At 43.8% G+C, this 19,535-nt stretch overlaps 1 protein-coding gene across 1 annotated transcript in view; it reads right to left on the bottom strand.

Moving 5' to 3' along the window:
- LOC129703105 (cilia- and flagella-associated protein 47-like) overlaps positions 1-19,282 on the bottom strand; it is a 422,488-nt gene extending 403,206 nt beyond the window's left edge. Inside the window, exons 1-4 of the mRNA XM_055645303.1 lie at positions 18,673-19,282; positions 8,807-8,961; positions 5,931-6,046; positions 131-269 (exon numbers count right to left, since the gene is read on the bottom strand). Coding sequence (XP_055501278.1) covers positions 131-269; positions 5,931-6,046; positions 8,807-8,961; positions 18,673-18,816 — 554 coding nt within the window. The 5' untranslated portion in view covers positions 18,817-19,282. The remainder of the gene's footprint in view (positions 1-130; positions 270-5,930; positions 6,047-8,806; positions 8,962-18,672) is intronic.
- Between the last annotated feature and the right edge of the window lie 253 nt (positions 19,283-19,535).

Below are 19,535 nucleotides of genomic sequence, written 5' to 3'. Positions count from 1 at the left end.
GGTCTCATTTTTTTAAAAATATTATTAGTAGATTACTGATAGTTATTATGGTTAATAGAGAAGATAATTTTTATTTGTTTACCAATAGACATCAGTAAATTATGAACCAAATTCAATCATACAGACTTACTTGATCATTTCATCGAGAACCATTGGTTGATAAGTATACAATTCAACTTTGATCAAAAACACATTTTTTGGTTGAACTGTTCCATTCCTAGGTAAAATAGTCATGAATTGATTTCTTGGACTTGCAATTGCAAAGCGCCCTATGGGAAAGGGAAACATTAATATGTTTCAGGCCATTTTAGCATCATTCAATTCAGCAGCATAAACAAAGCAAACCAATCCAGCAATCATCTGATTGCAAGTCCATTACATTATTCAAGGTGCAATTTATCATATCTGAATCTCTTTGGATTTGTTTGATTTTACAGGTTTAGTATCATGGCTGCAAACAACCTACGCAACTATTACATTTTGACTGTTAAATGTAACCAGTTTTTGACTGTTAAATGTAACACATTTTTGCAAATGGTTTCGAAGTGATTATGACTTGAGACTAAGAGGTGAAGGGTAGCTTTCATTTTTGACGAAGGGGCACCCATCCAGTATTCAAAAAATTCAGAATGTTTTGCATTTGTCAGTTTTAGATGATGACTAGACCAAGTGCAGACCCGTTGGGTCTGTTTTGGACCCCAACGGCGTTTGCGGGGGGGGGGGGGGGGGAGGGGGGGCTGCGGCATCAAACCACACCCCAAACACACAGGTGGGAGGAGGGGGGGGGGTGAGAAGAGGGGATGGAGGGGAGAGGAGGAGGAAACGGGACAGATTTGGGAGGGAAAGGGGGTTTGAGATGGGGGTGAGAGAGAGACTAAGATGTGGGGAGGGGGAGGTAGGGGGTGAGAGAGGGGGATGGGGAGATGAGAGATGTGGGGGAGGGGGAGGTAGGGGAGGAGGGGGGGAGCGGGAGAGAGAGGTGGGGGGAGAGAGAGGGGAAAGAGGGGGGGGGAGAGTGGAGGGGGAAGGGGGAGAGGTGGAAGAGTGGGGAGGGAGGAGGAGAGGGTAGGGGGAGTGATGGAAGAGGGACAGAGTGGTAGGAGGAAGGGGGTGGGTGGAGAGATGGAAGGGGGTGGCGTAGAGAGGGAAGGGGGATGGGGAGAGAGGGATGGGTGGGAGAGGGAGTGGGGTGAGGAGAGGGAAACATAGAACCATAGAAATTAGGTGCAGGAGTAGGCCATTCGGCCCTTCGAGTCTGCACCACCATTCAATATGATCGTGGCTGATCATCCAACTCAGTATCCTGTACCTGCCTTCTCTCCATACCCCCTGATCCCTTTGGCCACAAGGCCACATCTAACTCCCTCTTAAATATAGCCAATGCACTGGCCTCAACTACCTTCTGTGGCAGCGAATTCCAGAGATTCACCACTCTCTGTGTGAAAATATTTTTTCTCATCTCTGTCCTAAAGGATTTCCCCCTTATCTTTAAACTGTGACCCCTTGTTCTGGACCTCCCCAACATCTGGAACAATCTTCCTGCATTTAGCCTGTCCAACACCTTAAGAATTTTGTACGTTTCTATAAGATCCGCCCTCAATCTTCTAAATTCTAGCGTGTACAAGCCGAGTCTATCCAGTCTTTCTTCATATGAAAGTCCTGACATCCCAGGAATCAGTCTGGTGAACCTTCTCTGTACTCCCTCTACGGCAACAATGTCTTTGAGCATTGGGCATTGTGACATCACATGATGGAACGTTCACCAGGGGCTGGGGCTGGTGCTGCTTCTATGGGTGAGAAGCCAGTTTATTTTTGAAATATTGGGGGGGGGGGGGGGGGGGGGGAGAAGGAATTGATTAAAAATGAGTACTTAAAGACGACGAAATGTAATGAGGAGCGGATTCTTAGAAAGAAAAGTGAAATCTCTACCGAAATGGAAAAGATGTCGGCGATTCTGCGTCTGGTTTCGGAGTTGCAGTGAATCAAAGGAAGAAAGTCCGATTGGACATCTGTGAGCATTGGGCATTGTGACATCACACGATGGAAACGAATCAAAAGGAAGAAAGGCAGCCGGACGGACGGACGGCAGGAGGCAGCCACAGACTTTTATATAGTAACTAGACCAAGTGCAGACCCGTTGGAAGAGGGACAGAGAGGTAGGGGGAAAGGGGGGGGGGAGAGAGGGAAGGGGGTAGAGTAGAGAGGGAAGGGGGGTGGGGGAGAGAGGGAGGGGGGGGGTGGGGGAAGGGATGAGGAGAGGGGGAGAGGGGGAGAGGAGTGGGGATGGAGGGAGGGAGGGGAGGGGTAGAGGGGTAGCGGGAGTGGTGGAAGAGGGACGGGGGAGTGGAGGAAGTGGAACAGAGGGGTAAGGGAAGGGGTGGGGGAGTGAGGGGAAGAGAAGGGAAGAGAGAGGGGGGGAGGAGGAAGAGGAGTGGGGTAAGGGGAGAGAAGTGGTAGAGTGGGGAGGGAGGGGTAGGGGGAGTGGTGGAAGAGGGACAGAGCGGTATGGGGGAAGGACGCGGTGGGAGAGAGGGAAGGGGGTGGGGTAGAGAGGGAAGGGGGTTGTGGGAGAGAGGGATGGGTGGGAGAGGGGAGAGGGGTGAGGAGAGGGAAACATATAAATTAAGTGCAGGAGTAGGCCATTCGGCCCTAAGCCACCATTCAATATGATCGTGGCTGATCATCCAACCTAGTATCCTGTACCTGCCTTATCTCCATACCCCCTGATCCCTTTAGCCACAAGGGCCACATCTAACTCCCTCTTAAATATAGCCAATGAACTGGCCTCAACCACCTTCTGTGCCAGTGAATTCCAGAGATTCACCACTCTCTGTGTGAAAAATGTTTTTCTCATCTCGGTCCTAAAAGATTTAGGATATGGGTGAGAAGCCAGTTTATTTTTTGAAATATTGGGGGGGGGGGGTTTGTAAGTTATTGCGTTAAAATATTTTTCTTTAAAAGGGGGCTATAGGGTTTGGATTAACAGATTCCATAGATCAGTTAAAGAACGGAAATCAAACAGTAATTAGCTGGACTCTTTGGTCAGGCTGACTGTCACTTGTAAAATGTCAAAGGGCTTAGTTGCCATTGAGAATATAATTGAAAACACTGTGAAAAATATTCAGATTTGCTAAAGATAAAGGGCAAGGCAGAAAAATAAATTGTGAAGCGAAAACAAAACGTAGCAAAGCAGAAAAATGTACGGCTTGATTGAAACAGAAAAAACGAGTTTTTGATTGGGATAGAAAAGCCAAGAATAGTGAGAATTTGTTAAGTGGTTATGTACAGGGTGCAATAGTTCAAGAGATGCAGACGATAAATATGTGAATACAGGAAGCAATTAAGAAAAGTAGTGTTGTCGTGATCTTTTTGTAAATGGGTTGAAATTATAAAATCACTAAGTCTACCTCTCACTGAGATTGCACAGAACGCTGTTAAGACCACATTTAGATTTAGTGTGCTATGGCCTACTTACTTTAAGATGGAAATAGTGGTGTTGAAGATCATGCAACAGATTTAGATTTATTCCTGAGATGAGGAGATTCTTCAAAGAATAATAATTGAAGAAACTTAGCTAACACTCATAGAAGCTTAGAAGAATGATAAGTAAAATTATTGAGATTTTCAAGATTTTGTATTTCCTTCTGAGTAAATCAATAACCAGAAGCTGTTGTCACATTGTTAAAACAGCCATTTAATCATGCCCTAAATCTTTGGAATTCCATCTCTCTTCCTCCCTCCAGGAACTGAAGGTGCTCAGTCATTTAATATCCTAAAGCCTGAGATCTATAGTGTTCTTGGGATATGGTGTTTAAGGGAGAAATAAACACAGGAAAATTGAAGGTAGACAAAAATGCTGGAGAAACTCAGCGGGTGAGGCAGCATCTATGGAGCGAAGGATATGGGCATAGTTTCAGGTCGAGACCCTTCTTCAGACAGGAATATTGAATATTTTTAAAGGGCTATTTGACTGCTTTGGTGATCTTGTTCTTCTCATATATAGACACAGTGTTGGAGCAGCTCAGCAGGCCAGGCAGCATCTCTGGAGAACATGGACAGGTGACAATTCAGGTCAGGACCCTTCTTCAGAAATCCGTGCACCAAAGATGCTGCCTGGCCCACTGAGTTACTCCAGTACTTTGTGTCATTTTTTTGTAAACCAGCATCTGCAGTTCCTTGTGTCTCCATTGTTCTTCTCATTACATGGTTATCATCATATTGTGGTTTATCAGAATCTACCATGCATCCCACAAGATTATCTCTTAATGATTATTAAAATCGCATATTTTCTGTAATATATAGCTCTTTTTATGAAATAAGCAGTAAAGTAGCAAAAGTTGACCATTCAGTCACAAGAAACCCTAATTACAAGTAAATATTTGGGTTTGTAAGTCCTCAGCATTTCTTAAATTATTAATTTTGTATTGGATTCTACATCTGATGCATTAATGAGCATTGTTGCATTTTGCAGAATCAGCATTGTTGTTATTACAAAGATCAAATAAAGGTCCACTATGTCAAATATATAGCTATCCAATCAACGTATTTCCTCATATTCCAACATTATTCAGCCTTCTATAATTTTGTGCCACTCATGATTACCTTCAACAAATTTATTATAAGTACACAAGTTATGGCCTCAACGAAATGCTTTAATTATTTTTAAATTCAACTTTTCAATAAACATTTTTCAGCTCCGAACGTAATCATCCATTGTGTATTTGTCTCTATGTAATACTTTAAAAGATTAGTTAATAATTGTGCTTTTATGTTTGCTAATGTGCAAATGCTTTAATATTGCTAGGTAAGGTGTATGCTGGCTACACAAACATCTGTGTAACCACACATTTGCTGGATATCAGTATCTCTTTGAATAGAATCCCAATAGCAGATGTGCCAGAGAAGGGAAGGATCTTGCCTCAGAGATCTCCAGATCTTTATTGTGAGGTTTTGTGCAGGCCAACATTGAGTGTTATTCTGCTATTGCCCTAAAATTCAGAGTCAGAGTATTAAACTGATGTTTCCGCAATAATTCAAAATAGATCAAGTTGCCATAAACTAGCAAAAACGTAAGTATTATGAATCATATATTCATCAACAGTTCAAACAAAAAATGAAAGTGCAGGAAACACTCGGTAGGTCAGGTAGCATCTGTGGTAAAGGAAACAGTTAAAGTTTCAATTTGAATATACTTTAATTGGAAAATATCATAAGATCATGTGATAGGAGCAGAATTTGGCTATTTGACCCACCAAGTCTACTTCGTCATTCAATCATGGCTGATCTATCTCTCCCTCCTAACCCCGTTCTCTTGCCTTCTCCCCATAACTTCTGACACCTGTACTAATCAAGAATCTATCTATCTCTGCCTTAAATATATCCACTGACTTGGCCTCCACAGCCTTCTGTGGCAAAGAATTCCACAGATTCACCACTCTTTGACTAAATACATTTCTCCTCATCTCCTTCCTAAAAGAACATCCTTTAATTCTGAGGTTATGATCTCTAGTCCTAGACTCTCCCACGTGGAAACATCCTCTTCATATCCACTCCATCCACGCTTTTCACTATTCTGTATATTTCAATGAGATCCCCCCTCATTCTTCAAAATTCCAGAGAGTACAGGCCCAGTGCCATCAAATGTTCATCCTATGTTAAAAAGGTATTTTAAGGTACAGAGGTGGTAGGATCTCCATCCACCTTTCTTACAACTTAAAATATATATATTGTTTTTCTTTCCCTGTCATTATATAATTTTTGTGTGAATATTGTAAACCATTTATAATATTTCTTGAGGCAATGTATGTAATCACAATTTTCAAATAATGCATTTTCAGCTTTCAAATTCAGAATGGAAAAATAACGAACAAATAAATACATCACGTTTGAAAGATTTATCCTTTACAAGAGGCTGTTAAAAATAATTATACCTGAGACAGATCCATTATTTGTAACACATATCTCTTTGAAAATAACTCTACTATCAGCGACAACAGTACCAAAATCAACTTCTCGATCAACACTAAGATCACAGGCAGCGGTAAATCTGCATTAAAAATACAAAAAAGAATGATCAAGTTAAAATATTGCAATATCATTAATTAGCTGACCGAAATTGGTCAGAAAATACTTACACCAAGCTATGCAATTCTAATGCAGCCTTAAAGCCTCACATAACCAGGAATCTAGATGATGGTGATGTCCTCCATCTTAAAGAAAGCATTTTGACTATGTAAAATCTAAAACAAAGTCAGTCCTCAATAACAATGCTTCCAGTTGGTTTGTTATAGAACATCACTGACCCAAGGTGCAAATATATTCCTTTACCAAATTTACTGTACACTTTTTTTGGAACAATATAATTTTATCAGGCATCTGATGAAATCTCTTCAACTTTCTTTCCTCTTTTAACTTGATTCTTAGAACTTATGTTTTTGATTAAAATTTTTGTGAATTTCTAATTATACCTGATCTATTTTTTAACTGTTTATATTTTGTGCATGTTTATACACATGTATAGTATGATTAGATAGATAGATAGATAGGTTCTTTATTGTCATTATAACATGTAAACATGTACAACAAAATTAAAAATGCCAACCAGTCAGTGCACCATTCACACATTATCTAAACGCTAATGATACGTAAAAGAGAAATATCTGAAATAAACAACTAAAATAAATAAGATGAAAAAAAACAAGCATAAACACACAACCATACATTCTTCTGTCGATTGCACAATCCCTTTGGTATGTAGCGCACCTGCGCTCATTTGGTGGCTATATTAAGTGTAGTTATTGCTGTGGGATAAAAACTGTTTTTGAGTCTGTTTGTCCTTGTCCTCATTGATCTGTACCGTCTGCCTGACGGCAACAGTTCACCCAGGGAGTGTCCGGGGTGGGAAATGTCCTTTATAATGTTCTGGGATTTCTTGAGACAGTGGGAACTGTGTAGGTCTTCCAAGGTGAGGAGAGGGCAGCCGACAATCTTCAGGGCGTTGTCAATAGCCCTCTGGAGCACTTTCCTCTTAGCCGCTGTGCAGCTGGTGTACCACACGCATACACAGTATGTTAGGATGCTCCCTATGGAGCACCGATAAAAGGACAGCAGCAGTCTCTGGGCCTGAGCACCCTCAGGAAGTCAGTCTCTGCTGGACCTTTTTCAGCAGCGCAGAGGTGTTCACGCTCCATGTCAGGTCCTCCTCAATGTGGATTCCCAGGAAGTGGAAATCCGCCACCCTCTCCACACAGTCCCCTCTGATGATTAATGGTGTAATGTCAGTTTTCTTCTTCCTGTAGTCTATTATGAGCTCCTTGTTCTTTGAGGTGTTGAGGAGCAGGTTATTCTCTCCACACCACACTGTCAGCTGCTCCACCTCATCCCTGTAGGCGTACTCATCCCCCCCAGAGATGAGCCCCACCACCGTGGTGTCATCCGCGAATTTGACAATGGTGTTACTGTGGTGGGCGGGGGTGCAGTCATATGTGTAGATGGTGTAAAGCAGGGGGCTCAGCACGCAACCCTGTGGAGAGCCGGTACTGAGGCTGATGGCCGTGGATGTGTGATGGCTCACTCTGACTCTCTGGCTGAGACCCGACAGGAAGCTATTTAACACATGCAGGTGGAGTGTGGAAGCAGCATGGAGGGCTGTGGCTACAGCGTCCTCTGTGGATCTGTTCGCTCTATACGCAAACTGGTGGGGGTCAAAGCTTCGGGGCAGGAGTGATGTGATGTGATCCCTTGAAGTTTTTCAAAGCACTTCATCACCACTGGTGTGAGTGCGACTGGCCGGTAGTCGTTGAGGCTGGAGATGTGGGTTTCTTTGGGCAAGGGGACCATGGTGGAGGACTTCAGACAGGGTGGGACAGTGGACTGGGCCAGAGACTGGTTGAAAATCCTCGTAAAGACTCCAGCCAGCTGGTCTGCGCAGTCCTTCAGCACGCGTCCAGAGACGCCGTCAGGTCCAGCAGCCTTCCTCGGATTGATGGCCCGCAGCGTGCGCCTCACCTCATGCTCCTCTATTTTGAGGGTTAAGCTGCTGTGGACCATGTGGTGTGATGTGACTGTCTCTGGTGGCTCCACTTCAAAGCGAGCAAAGAAGAGGTTCAGCTCCTCTGCCAACGAGGCGTCACCTTCAGCAGCTCCAAGGTTGGTCTTGTAGTTGGTGAGATACTGGATCCCCTGCCACACCTGCCTGCTGTTATTACTGTCCAGGTGGTCCTCTATCCTCCTCCTGTAGTCTAATTTGGCCTCTCTGATGCCTCTCTTCAGGTTAGCTCGGGCCATGCTGTATAAAGCCCTATCGCCAGACCTAAAAGCGGTGTTCCTCTCTTTTAACAGCCGCTGGACCTCCCGGGTCATCCAGGGCTTCTGGTTGGGGTAGACCCGGATGCGTTTGTCCACTGTGACAGTGTCCATGCAGTTTTTAATGTAACATAGTACACTGTCTGTGAACACCTCCAGGTCCTGGTGTTCAAACACATTCCAGTTGGTCCTGTCGAAGCAGTCCTGCAGCTGCTGAGAGGCACCATCAGGCCAAGTTGTGATGGTCTTTTGTATAGTACGATCTGACTGGATAGCACACATAACAAATATTTTTACTGTTTCTTGGTACATGTGACCATAATAAATTAGTACCAACACCCCTCAGTGTTTTTAAATCCATTTCTACTTAATATACATTGTACATTTCACTTAATGGCATATTAGTGTATGAATTAGATGAATTATTGAATAATGCTTATGCATATAGTGGGATTGTTAAAATACCATTATCTATGCTTATAGTATTTTGAGTAATACTTACGCATGTAGAGGTATTGTTATAATGTCCTCATCTATGCCTATAGTGCATACATCTGATGCATCAACTGCTTTTGTTGTGGAAAACTCTATAATTACTGAAATTTGTACTCCAGGAGCAATTTTTATATTATTCTTCTTTGCAATTATTTTAAATAACTGTAAAGGAAAAGACAAATATTACGATATTGTATCCATTCCATTAATTAGTCCATCAAAATATCTTGCAGACTAAGGCAGCTAGCCTTTATTTTTGGAGGCAAATCTTTACTGGAACCAGCAGTCCTGACTCAAGCCTGAGGGGACATCAGGGCTGCCAACATTGGGTGAGAGTTGAGAGTGAGAAATTGCAAGGGAGCGTAGCGACCGAGGGGGGGAGGGTGTGGGAGGGGGTGTTCCCCCTCCCATAGTAGGCTCCGGAGGCGGCACCAACGCCCCCACTCACCCGGTCCGCTACTAGCTCCGGGTCAGGGTTAAAACTCCATGGGGTGTGGACAGAGCGGTCGATGGACATTAAGCCGCCGGAGGTGAGGGTGGGAGGTGTGTGCCATGCCTCAGGGAGGAAGGGGGAGGGGGGTTGGTGCTGGTAGTTTGATAGCCCTGCTTTAAACCAATCCCCTCTAGTGCTTGAATCACATATCAAGGGAAAAAGACTATGCTTTCTCCTGATATTCCCCTCATGGTTTTTACTCACCTCTAAAACAATTTTTGCTTTATTTTGAACTTTCAGCACCCGCAGATATTTGAGCGTGAGAAATTTTTTGATCAGCGTGAGAGCATGAGAATTTTGTGAAATGCGTGAGTCTCACGCTCAATGCGTGAGAGTTGGCAGTCCTGCTAATAATGCAAACATTTTATGCAAGTTCCAATTGTTTGGACAAAAATCACTTATTACTGCTTTATAACAGTTAAGTTACTTTAAGACCATTTCAGAAATGATGGCACTCAACAACAATCAACTAACAAATTAAAGCAAACTAAAAAGAAATAACATGTTCCCTTTCCTGACTCGACCTCATAAGTACTTTAATGCTGTTAACAGAGCAAAGGGATATTAATCTCAAGAATCAAAATGGGGAAAGTGGGGGCAATTTTGCTTAAATGGTCATTCTAAACCCATTCAGATCTTCATAGAGTCAGAGTTATACAACATGTACGTGGCTGGCCCAATTTGTCCATAATGATCAAGTTGGCATTCTGCGTGCCCAGGGACTGGCTGCAGTTCTCAGGTCGGCTCGCCTGCCCCGACACTGCGAAAACGAATTGAAAAACATGTGATTTTTCGGGTTACGGGCCGGATTCAGCCCGTGTGCCGTAGGTTGCCGAACCCTGTCCTAGATGTTTGGCCCCATTGTGGGCCTCCCCATGTTTTACAACCGATTCACCTGGTTAATTTTATCTCCGGCTGCTTCATGTTGTCGGCGGCTGCACATCCAACCAAGAAAGAAGAGAAGAGAAGAAATGCAACGTCACTCACAGCCGCCAACTGACGCGTTTCTCCAGACCACACAGATCGTTGCGATATGGCACAAAAAGACAAACTGTGCAAGGACTGAAGACAGCGTGAGAATTCTGTCATCAGCGTGAGAATTGGCTGAAATGCGTGACTCTCACGCTCAAAGCGTGAGAGTTGGCAGCCCTGTCTAAGGCCAGGATGTGACAACAGATGCACAGGGAGACACATACACAAAGGAAGACACACACACACACAGAAAGACACACACACACACACACACACACACACACACACACACACACACACACACACACACACACACACACAAACAGGGAGACAGACATACACACACAGGGAGAGGGAGACACACACACACAGGGAGAGACACACACACACACACACACACAGGGAGACAGACACACACACACACACGGAGATAGACAGACACACACACACGGAGATAGACAGACACACACATGGACACACACACACACACACACACTCACAGGGATACACACAGGGAGACACAGACACGCACACACAGGGACACACACACACACAGGGACACACACACATACACAGGGAGACACAGACACACACACACAGGGAGACACACACATATGTATATATATATACACAAACACAGGGAGACACACAGAGACACGCACACACACACACAGGGAGGCGCACACACACACACAAGGAGACACACACAGGGAAACAGACACACGCACACCTTTCCTTCCCCCCCTCCATCCTCCCTCCCTCTTTCCTCCTCTTCCTCTCTCCTCCCTCTTTCCTCCCCCCATCCCTCCCTCTTTCCCTCCCTCTCTTTCCTCACCCTCCCTCTTTTTCCTCACGCTTCCTCTTTCTCCCCTTTCTCCTTCCCTTCATCTTCCATCCCTTACATTCCCTCCCCCTGTCTCTCTTTGCCTCCATCCCTCCCTTTTTTTCTTTCTCTCTCTTTCTCCCCTCCCTCTCTTTCCCCGGCTGCCCAATGGGGAGTCTGGCGGGCACAGTGTAGCGTGGATTGGCGGCGCTGGCGCTGCCGTGTGACTTGAAGGGCAGGAGGGAGGGAGCGAGGTTGCCACCGCAGCCGGAAGTGCAGCGCTCGCAGACGGCGTATAAAAGCGCTGATACCCGCTGCCCGGGACCAACGCGCTTCCCCAATCCGTGCAGATCGCTGTCATGTGGCGCAAAGAGACAAACTGTGCAGCAGGATCTTTGCTGTGCAGGGACTGAAGTCAGCGTGAGAATTCTGTCTTCAGCGTGAGGGCGTGAGAATTGGCTGAAATGCGTGAGTGTCACTCTCAAAGCGTGAGCATTGGCAGCTTTGGGACATGAATATGAATGTTGGGTTCTAATAGGATAAGAATGTACATTCTGATAAGACTTTCAGGTTAGGATCTGATAAGGCCAGACCATGTTTTCCCAGCTAAGAACCTTACTCAGGTCATGATGATTTACAGTATTATTACATATGCCCTCTCTACTTGTTCAACAGTACTTCATGTCTCTTTTTCTGCTTTATTTGCAAATGGCTCTGTTGGGTAATAAAGAGGGGGAAAAAACAGTGCCTGGCTCTGGGTTGGGTTTGGATTGGTTGTGGTGGGGTTGGCTTTTAGTTTCATTCCTAAGAAGTATTTAGTTCACAGATGCACCATCATAACCAAGTAAGAGATTTGTCTTCATTGCTTATGTTTTAAAGGCTCAGAATTTGCGATATCCTGCATCCCAACCTCAAAACTTTGTGCTATATCTCTGTGGTTGTAATATTATCACAATCTGCAGCTTTAAATCATTTTTTTTCAATCTACCTTGGGCGACATTTGTTAGATAAACTTTTTTTGGAAAAACAAGCAACTTTTACAAAGACATTCAGCAACAGCACATCTGGATGGCTGAATATGTTAACCTTTAACCTATTTTAATTTAATAAAGTTTGGGAGTTTAGAAGCAGGTGCCAAAAAAGCTTGGCAAATTATTCCAGTGTATTTTGTACATGGTACATACTACATCTTCAGTCTGGTGGAGAATGTGATTATTTATAGTAGTACATAGGATGCTGTAAAGATTATGTCATGTCTACATTTAACCAAAGAAGTAGAGAATATTCATTCATGCTCCTAACCTATGACATGCAAACCTGTCAACTGTAATGCCACTGAATGTTAAGAGCCAGTGGTTAAATTCTCTCTTACTGGAAATTGTCATTGCCTGGCAAGCGCATCATGAATGTGCACCCGGCACATCTTGGCCATCGTCTGCCTAATGTCCAAGACACAGCCTAAAAGATGAGGGAGGCCCCCAGTGGAGGTCTCTTTATAAAGGAGTTCTCCTCCTTTACTTCGAGGACCTGGGGTGATGGGTCTTACACAGGGCAGTGGCATGTAACAGATATTTAAGTTTGGGAGAGACTTTTAGTGCCACCCTTCCTTCTTGTGCAGGTCACTTCTGCCCCAGAAGCAATGCCAATGGCCCTAAATCTGAATCACGGCCCCTGCACCAACTCTTGAGCCATGCATTAATCCAGCCGACACCTCTGTTTCTACTTTCCTATTCCTACTCTCATGGCTATTCAGGACCTATAGGGATTGCTGATTAAGCCCCAACTATTCATAATTCACATCAACAATTTGGCTGGGAAAACCTGATGTACTACTTATAAGTTTCCTGATACCATGAAAGTAAGTGGGAATGTGAATAGTGATGTGGATGAGCAAAATGAAATCGACAAGTTGAGTGATTGAGAAACAATCTGGTGGATAAAATTAAACTGAGGTACTTCAATTTGGTGGGAAAAAAACAGAAATACCGAGTATTATTAAAAAGGTGACACATTTGTAAATGTTGATGTTTTCAGGGATCAAGCTGTACTTTGAACAGAGAATAGTACAACACAGCAACAGGCTCTACAGCCTATGATATCTATACCGATTATGGTACCTAATTAAATTACTTAATCTGCTTGCATGTGACCCATATCACTCCATTCCCTACATATTAATGTGCCTGTCAAATGCTTCTTAAATGTCAAAATCTTAAAAATCATTAATTGTATTTGCTTCCACCCACTTCCCTGGTCAACACATTCCAAGCGCCCACCACTCTCTGGGTAAAAATAAACTTACCTCACGTGTCTTTAAAATTTTCCCCCTCTCGACTTAAAAGTATGCCCACTGATATTTGACATTTCCACCTTAGTAAAAAGACTTTTGGACTATTTATGCCTCTTGTAAGTTATTGAGGCAAATCCTCCAAAATCATGGAAGAACTCGGATAAGGACATGGACATTTTAAAAAGACAAATTTGCTGGCTGCAGAGGAAAAACCCCCAATCCACAAACCTGTCTGGCATGTGGACTTGCGCATCAAACAACTGGGCGAATGGTGTGGGGAGGAAAGGCTGAGACGGAGATAACGAGATTATCTTGGATACACAAAGAAAGGAACCAAGCCTCAGCAGGATGAACCATCCATCGAGACAATAGGAGCCCGTCCAGGCGATGGGATAACGATCAGGCTGAGGGATCATGACATCAGCAAGCCCCTTATCATCGGAAGCCTATTGTTCATGCCAGATCGACACTGGGTATCATCAAAAGAACCCTTTTCATCCAGAGGACCACCTGGGGGTTTCAAAGTAAGCTCAGGTATAAAAACAGGAGTCAAGCCAGAACTCTCTCTCTTTTTCCTGCTCTGCTGGACGACTCGTGAGCCCAACTATAACTCTCTCTTCCTGCTCTGCTGGACGGCTCGTGAGCCCAACCGTAACTCTCTCTTCCTGCTCTGCTGGACGACTCGCGAGCCCAACTGTAAGTACCCCAGTGACCTGGTGAAATTCCCGAAATAGGATAGAGAGTGAGGGGAAAGGGAAAGGGGTTGTACTTGCAAGTAAAATTGTGTAAAGTAAGTTTTACGACGTGCCCGATAGTTTTCCGTCCATAGTCTTAGTTTAAAGCATAAGTTTAGCCACGTATTATGCAGTGTTGGTGAGATTCGATTTCTCATTGTTTAATAAAGCCTGTAAATTTTAGACTTGCTTTGAGTCCATCTTGGTTTCTGTTTTCCCTCATCAGCACACTCTGGTCAATTCAACCTTTTATCATATCCCACCATAATTCCGAGGTCTAGAACCCAGGGGAATCCCTTTTGTTGTATTCTCTCTCTTGGAAACCGCTCGAGTGGAGTGGTGGCCGTTTGACCCTCCGACAAGGGAGAGAATAAATCGGGCAGTTGGGCCCGAAGGGAAATAAAGGGAAACGCAAAACCCCTACACTCTCATAATTTTATAAAATGTTATCGTTTACCTCAGCCTTCTGATCCAGGCAATTTCTGCATGCTCTTCAAGGCCTCCATATCCATTCAGTAATGCAGCAACCAAAACTACCATCAATACTGAAAATGTGGTCCAACCAAAATGTTATACAGCTACAACATGCGTTACTGAGTTTTATACCAATGATAGCATACACATCATTGACCTACTTTACCACATTATCTACTTGTTGCCACATACACTTTACAATTGGCTTGGATCCTGAGGTCCCTCTGTACATCAATCCACGTGGACAACATCCACTGTGCTACCCTCATTCATCTTTGTAACCTCCTCAAAAAAAATGTAATTTGTAAGGGAAGATCTGCTCTGCACAAAGCCATACTGATGGTCCCTAAGAAGACCATACTTTTCCAAATCCTATCTCTCAGCATAATTTTCAATAGCTACACTACCACCAATATGTGGTACGAATCACTTATGGTGATGAGTCAGAGTATAGAGGCGAGGTCGACCGATGGATCAAATGGTGCCAGCACAACAACCTGGCTCTCAACACCAGCAAAACGAAGAAACTGATTGTGGACTTTGGAAAGGGTAGGATACGGACCCACAATCCTGTTTATATCAACGGGATGGTGCTGATGTGCCTTCTTTATGATTGCATCAGTGTGCTGGGAACAGGAAAGATATTCAGAAATATGCACGCCCAGGAAGAATTTCAAATTCCTGGGCGTGCATATTTCCGAATATCTTTCCCTTTCCCAGCACACTGATGCGATCATAAAGAAGGCACATCAGCACGTCTACTTCCTGAGAAGATTACGGAGAGTCAGTATGTCAAGGGGTCTCTCTCGAACTTCTACAGGTTCACAGTAGAGAGCATACTGACTGGTTGCAACGTGGCTTGGTTCGGTAACTTGAACGTCCAGGTGCGGAAATGATTGCAGAAAGTTGTGACCACTGCCCAGTCCATCATCGGCTCTGACCTCCCCACCATCGAAGGGATTTATCGCAGTCGCTGTCTCAAAAAGGCTGCCAACATCATCAAAGGCCCACACCATCCTGGCCACACACTCATCTCACCGTTGCCATCGGGAAGAAGGTACAGGAGCTAGAAATCTGGAACATCCAGGTTCAGCTTCTTCCCCACAGCCATCAGGCTATCAAACAAACTCTGAACAATAACAGCCTATTGCACTTTATCTGTTTATTTATTGTGCATATATATATGGTCTATGGTATATAGACACACTGAACCTTCATCTCCTGTTCTCTATAATGTTCACATATTCTGTTGTGCTGCAGCAAGCAAGAATTTCATTGTCCTATCTGGGACACGTGACAATAAAACTCTCTTAACTTGATTTGACTTGACTCTTGACTCACCATCTTATAATTTTGTAGTTTATCCCTATGCCATTTGTAAACAAAGGAACAGTATTGGCTACTCTCCATTCCTTAGGTACCTCACCTGCTACTGGAAAGAAGACAAAGATCTAAATCAAGGCCCCAGCAATCTCCTCTTTTACCTCTATCAATAACCTGGAATAGATTCCATCAGACCCAGGAGACACCCACTTAAATATTCTTGCACAGACCCAACACCTGTCCTTCTTGAGCTCAAACTGCCGTAACATAGCCCACACTGATATCACAATGCTCTATGTCCTTCTTCTTGGTGAATCCCAATGCAAAGTACTCACGTAGCATCTATCTTACTTCTTCTGGGTCCAGACATATTGTGTCTCATTTTTACTTAAATGGTGTTATACTTTCCCTAACAAGAGTCAAGAATGTTTAATTGTCATATGTACTGAAAAGGAACCATGAAAATCTTACCTGCAGCAACACAACAAATCTGTAAACACAGTACTCAATAGATAATAAAAACAACCAAAAAAATGTTCCACAACTGTTTAAAAATTAATAATACCCCAAGCAAAAGACTACGTGCAACCAAGACAATTTAGTTTAGTGTTCAATAACCTGATGGTTATTGGGAAGAATTTATTCCTGAACCTGTACCATGGTAACGACATTTTTTGAATGACCAATAAATTCAATTCAATCAATTCAATGGTTTTCAGACTCTTTTATCTTCTTCACAATGTTCTGTGTGAAATGAAAGTATGGCCAGGGTGTTGTTGGTATTTGATGATGCTGGGTGCGTTTTTGAGGCAGCGCCCCCTTTGATAGAGGGAAGGTCAGAAGCTGTGATGGTCCAGGTAATGTCCAACACTTTTTGTAATCTCCTTTGTTCCTGGACATTTGAATTGCTGAACCAGGCGTGATGAAACCAGTTAATATGCTCTCTACCGTACACCTGAGGAGGTTCAAGAGAGTATCCATTGACATACCGAATTTCCACAATCTTCTTAGGAAGTAGAGTCTAGCAACACTCATACAATGGTTCCCAAAGAAGCAATTTACATGATCTTTACTTACTGACCCTGTTGTCCATTAATCATGATATAATCTAGCATGAAGATAGACATAAAATCAGAGAAAGATAAAAGCATTCAGCAAATTATGCAGCGAATGAGGAAAGAAACTGGTAAAATAAGAAAAAAAAACATGTTTTAAGTTGCAGAGAGGGATGGTTGGAGAGAACCATGGGCATATAATATGAAAGGTTACAGATCAAAGTAAGACAAATAAAACATGTTTTTCTCACTTTTTCATTTATGGAGGGTCCTTGAACTGAAATATCGACTGTTCCTCTCCCCAGTGTCACTGAGCTCCTCTAGCATTCTATTTCTACTTCAGATTTCTGGAATCTGCAGGGATTCTTTCCCCTTCAGCTGCTAGAAGACACCATTTGCTCATGGTGTGGAAGCAAGGCTACCCTATTCTTATTGCAACTGCGTCAAATCTGATTGTGCAAATGGTGTTTTCTTGGCGAGTGATGTGGATGAGGTGATGGGTAGACACTTACTTTTGGAGGTATCTTCAACTACTTTAAGGTTTAATTATGTTTCATTTAAGTAGTTGGAATAAATAACGTATTAATCTCTTTTTCTGGAAGTAACAGTTCTGCCAGTTTGCATTGACCATGTGAAGATCCTCAAGGACATGATAGCACATGGATTTGTACCACAGCTGCAGGGACAGCTTAAATCCGCCTCCACGAGTCCATCACATCTACCTCATATATACGCCGACTGTATGTCATATATTCGCCGAATGTATGTCATATATGAGGTAGATCGTGTGGGTGCTATTGGAGTTACTTTTATGCAATGTGCAAACGCAAAGCTTTTAATCTTATCTCTGTTTGCTTGGTTGTCACCTTCTCCTAGCTAACAATGATTTATTCTACATTATTCTTGAACTTTATACCCTTTGATGGCTCGTTTCACACCTTACACTTCCTTATCTCTGTCTCCCTCTCCCCTGACTCTCAGTCTGAAGATGGGTTTCGACCACGAAATGTCACCCATCTACCCAGAGATGCTGTCTGTCCCGCTAAGTTACTCCAGCATTCTGTGTCTATCTTCGGTGTAAACCAGCATCTGCAGTTCCTTGCTACACAAAGTATTGTGCGTCATGCAATCGGCCACATGGGAGTGTATTGTATCAAACTTTTACCAGAAGGTTTGGTACAATATATAGAAAATAATCTTAATCAATGTGCAATTCCATTTGATCGCAGTTCTGCCAACTTTCTCCTTGATGTCATAGTCATAGTGATACAGTGCGGAAACAGGCCCTTCGGCCCAACATGTCCGAGCTACATTGGTCCCACCTGCTTGCGTTTGGTCCATATAACTCCAAAACCTGTCCTATCCATGTAAACAATGAAACGTAGACAACAGGTGCAGGAGTAGGCCATTCGGCCCTTTGAGCCAGCACCACCATTTAATATGATTATGGCTGATCATCCAAAATCAGTACCCCGTTCCTGCTTTCTCCCCGTATCCCTTGATTCCTTTATCCTAAGAGCTATATCTAACTCTCTCTTGAAATCATGTAACCGTCTAACTGTTTCTTAAACGTTAGGATAGTCCCTGCCTCTGGCAGCTTGTTCCATACCCCCACCACCGTTTGTATGAAACAGTTACCCCTCAGATTCCAATTGAATCGTTTCCCCTTCACCTTAAACCAGTGTCCTCTGGTGGGAGGGCAGATTTACCTTGCTCTTTGATGGACGAACGATCACCACTCTGGAGACGCTACTGATGTTTAGCACGGTGAGTGTTGTACGGTACGTTTGCCTGGGTTCCGTGGCAGTGAATATGATTTCAGAGTGCGAGGTCCTCACGCCCAGAATATCCATGTGGGCGGCCGGAGAAGCTTGTGGCCTGACCCTCTCCTCCGGCCTGCTGTTGGCTTCGTCTCAGCACCAACTGGCCGTCTCCATGGAGCTGCGGCGCCTCCAGCCACTCGCCATTGCCTGGCAACCGCGGGTAAACCCAGCAGCTTACTCAGTTTGTACAGATTCGTAAACAAAAAGCCACACTTTAAAAAAAACACACACACACACACAATGGTCTGGAATATCCCTGGCACATCGGGATATTTAAAGCTTTTTTTCCCCAAAGAAAAATGACCATTGTAAATGTCCCCGCTGTCCATGCGTAAGAGCCTTGGAATGTACGGCCGCTGAATCTGTGTCCATTTTCAGTGCTAAGAGGTACTCGTGTGGGGAGAAGTTGCTTCGTGGTGAAAATCATCGAGTTTCAAAGATTTTAAATCGGAAACCCATGAATATAAGTTCATGGTTTCCTGAAAGCGGCATTGCAGGTAGACAGGGTGGCGAGGAGTAAAACGCAAAGTTCAGGGCGAACCCATCTGATCAGGCAGAATCTGTGGAGGGAAAGGATCTCGACCTAAAACGTCTCCTGTTCATTCTGCCTGTCCCACTGAGTTACTCCAACATGTTGTGTGTCTATGGAGGGATTGGACCGGACGCCTCTTCAGACTGATGGGGCTGTCTGTAAGAAATGCATTTCAGCTTCTTTGGTTGGGACCAGAGCCTAAAATGTCTTTGCTCCC

The sequence above is a fragment of the Leucoraja erinacea genome, chromosome 13 (genome assembly GCF_028641065.1).
Source record: "Leucoraja erinacea ecotype New England chromosome 13, Leri_hhj_1, whole genome shotgun sequence".
NCBI classification, from domain to species: domain Eukaryota; kingdom Metazoa; phylum Chordata; class Chondrichthyes; order Rajiformes; family Rajidae; genus Leucoraja; species Leucoraja erinaceus.
Note: the sequence above shows the minus strand (reverse complement) of the source record. Positions and strands in the feature narration are given on the sequence as shown.